Here is a 3,097-nt window from a genome sequence, read left to right as displayed (position 1 = left end):
TGCCTCTATCTATCTATCTATCTATCTATCTATCTATCTATCTATCTATCTATCTATCTATCTATCTATCTATCTATCTATCTATCTATCTATCTATCTATCTATCTGTCTATCTGTCTATCTGTCTGTCTGTCTGTCTGTCTGTCTGTCTGTCTGTTAGATCAATCACACCGTATTAGATCGCCGACAGAGGGCGGGCGTCTCCCCACCCTTGTAAAGACCACGCCCCCCTGCGTTTTGGGAATCTCCTCGAGGACCAAAAAAACCCTCTGTATTACATCACGATCTGCGCGAGCGCGCGACTATATCAGGGCTCGAGCTGGGGTTCTTCTCAGTGGCGTCCAAGCGGCGCGAGCGGTCTGCAGCATCCCGTGAGGGGAAAAAAATACATAGACAAATCACACACCATGAACACACTCCGCGCGCGAGACACGATAACAGGTACCGGCGGGACACACGCGCGCGCACGCAGGAGATGACCCGAGACACCGCGAGACCGTCGTTCACGTGACTTTAATTCTTCATCTCTGGGAACTAGAAAGACTTCAGTTTGATTTTTCATCATCCTCGGGATTGTTCGCGCGAGGTGAGGATGCTATGAAGGAGAGCAGCTTGGAACTGGAGCCTGGACATACTATGGAGCAATAGTGCGCGTGAAGGCGACAGAACTTCGGAGAAGTTGCCACGAGCGGGTGTGATTTGACTTTGATAAGGGCGCGCGCCGTGGGGTTTTTCTTCTTTTTTCTTCTTTCTCTTTTTTTGTCTAAAAAAAAAAATCTATATATATATAACCCTAGATATATATATAAGGACGTCATGATGGTGACGGTGATGATGTACGCGCTGATCGTGATGCTTGCGTTACGCACCGAGGAGGGCGCGTGCCAGCACTACTACCTGCTCCGGCCGGTGCCGAGCGACAGCCTGCCGCTCGTGGAGCTCAAGGAGGACCCTGACCCCGCGCTGGACCCGCGCGAGCGCGACCTGAACGAGACTGAGCTGCGGAGCGTACTGGGCAGCGACTTGGACTCGCGTTTCCTCTCCGTGACGCCGCCGCCGCCGCCGCCGCCGTCGTCGTCGCAGGCGAAGGAGCGCGAGGACGACGAGCACGCGGAGCGCGGTGTGTTCCCCGACGGCCCCATGCCGGCGCACATCCGCGCGCTGGACCTTGACGCCCCGCCGTTAGCCGCGGCCGGCGCGCGCCGGCGCAAGGCGGGGCGCAAGCTGAAACGGCGGCTGCAGATGTGGCTTTGGGCGCGCTCGGCGTGCCCTGTGTCCTACACGTGGACGGACCTCGGCAGCCGCTTCTGGCCGCGTTACGCGCGCGTGGGCAGCTGCCGCAACGAGCGCTCGTGCTCCGTGCCCGAGGGCATGATGTGCACGCCGGCGGGCTCGTCGCGCGTCACGCTTCTGCGCTGGAGGTGTGCGCGCCGCCGTGGCGGCCTCAGGTGCTCGTGGATTCCCATGCAGTACCCCATCATCACCGAGTGCAAGTGCGCGTGCTCGAACTGACCCACGCCCCAACACACACACACACACATACGCGCGCCTTTCCTCGAAGTTCTAACTTATGGATTGACTTTATAATAGATATCAAAGTTTCTATTTTGTATAATAATAATAATAATAATGCTGATATATTTTTATTTTTCAGAATCTCGTTCTCTTTTTTTTTCTCCTTGTGATGCACTATGAAGTGTAAGAATGTATTTTCTCATGCTTATGTATATGTCGTGCCATGTAAAAAAAAACGATAGACAGTATTACGTGTAACCCAGAGTCTACTGTATTTGTGAAGAATAAAATCTTTATCATTTTATTTTATTATTATTATTATTTTTTTGTTTCATATTTATGTCGCCGAGAAAGAGCGAGCAGCGCATGCGCAAACGCTGGACTCATTTGATTTGACTTTTTACCATTTTTATGTCTCACAGCTGAGGTACATGTCATCCTGTAAATTAAGAGCAATTGCTATTTATTCTTTATATTCATAGTCTATAAAATATCTGTAAAATAAAAGTGACATAAATGACTCATTTGTTCTTTTCAGTTCCTATAATATTGTGTATGTATAAACAGATATAATGCTATTTCTTTCCGCACACACACTCATATTTATGGAAATTGATCTTTCTGAATGCAGAAGTGCTCTGAAATTGAAGATTCTTCCATAAATGGTGCATAAACCTGCTTCAAAACAACTACGCATTATTTGATATTCAATCTGTTTGGACATAATGTTTTCTCACACACTCATATAGATGGTTCATGCACTGAAGATGTTCTTTATATCATTTAGTGTCAAATGAATACACTTTCCTATAATAAATGTATCATTATTTCATTGAAACCAGCAAAGCATAAAATAAGCTTTAATCAATTAATTAGTTTAATGCAATCAATATGCAACTAATCCAGTTAATTGATTCCATTGAATTCCAATTATTTCATTATCTATTAATTTCTGTAAACCATAAAAACTGTCAAGAATAAACCAAAACACAGCTCTCACACTGTTGACTCCTTACATAAAAGTCAATGCTGTACACACCCATGTGAATGAGACGTTCCTGTAGAAATAGAACAAGAAAACGAATATGACCTCAGAGCTGCCTATTAATAAATAGACCTCATATGAAGACTTCATATCCGTTTCTCCATGTTACACATTTGCATCTGCTGCAGCATAAGTAAAAACTTACATGTTACAAATTGTGTGTGTGTAATAGATAGTAAGAGAGTGAGTGTGACGTGAGGCTCAAGAAGTCGCTGACAGGAAAAAGAAGTGGACAGGAAAGCAGAGACAGAGAGCTGAAAAGAGGACAGGACTCATCTGACACTCCCTGGCGTCCATTTGCGTCCCGGCAGGAGGTCGGCCCTCGGAGCCACGAATAAACAACAGGCTCATAAAGAGCATCAAACACAGCTCTGTTTGACCTGTCACACTGCTGCTTTATCTAAACACAGCTTTGATTAGAACACACACACACTCTCTCACACACACTCACACCCTCACACACACACACACACACACTGGTGCTCATGCTGCTTTTAGTGCAAACCAACCGACCACACAGGGGTGCCTTTTACAGCC

At 46.6% G+C, this 3,097-nt stretch overlaps 1 protein-coding gene across 1 annotated transcript; it reads left to right on the top strand.

Moving 5' to 3' along the window:
* The first annotated feature begins 791 nt into the window (after nucleotides 1-791).
* nog1 (noggin 1) lies at nucleotides 792-2,035 on the top strand. The gene has a single exon (XM_083545420.1). The coding sequence runs from the start codon at nucleotides 817-819 to the stop codon at nucleotides 1,510-1,512; it is 696 nt and encodes a 231-aa protein (XP_083401546.1). The 5' UTR covers nucleotides 792-816; the 3' UTR covers nucleotides 1,513-2,035.
* The last annotated feature ends 1,062 nt before the right edge of the window (nucleotides 2,036-3,097 follow it).

The sequence above is a fragment of the Silurus aristotelis genome, assembly GCF_946808225.1.
Source record: "Silurus aristotelis genome assembly, chromosome: 6".
Classification (NCBI taxonomy): Eukaryota; Metazoa; Chordata; class Actinopteri; order Siluriformes; family Siluridae; genus Silurus; species Silurus aristotelis.
Note: the sequence above shows the minus strand (reverse complement) of the source record. Positions and strands in the feature narration are given on the sequence as shown.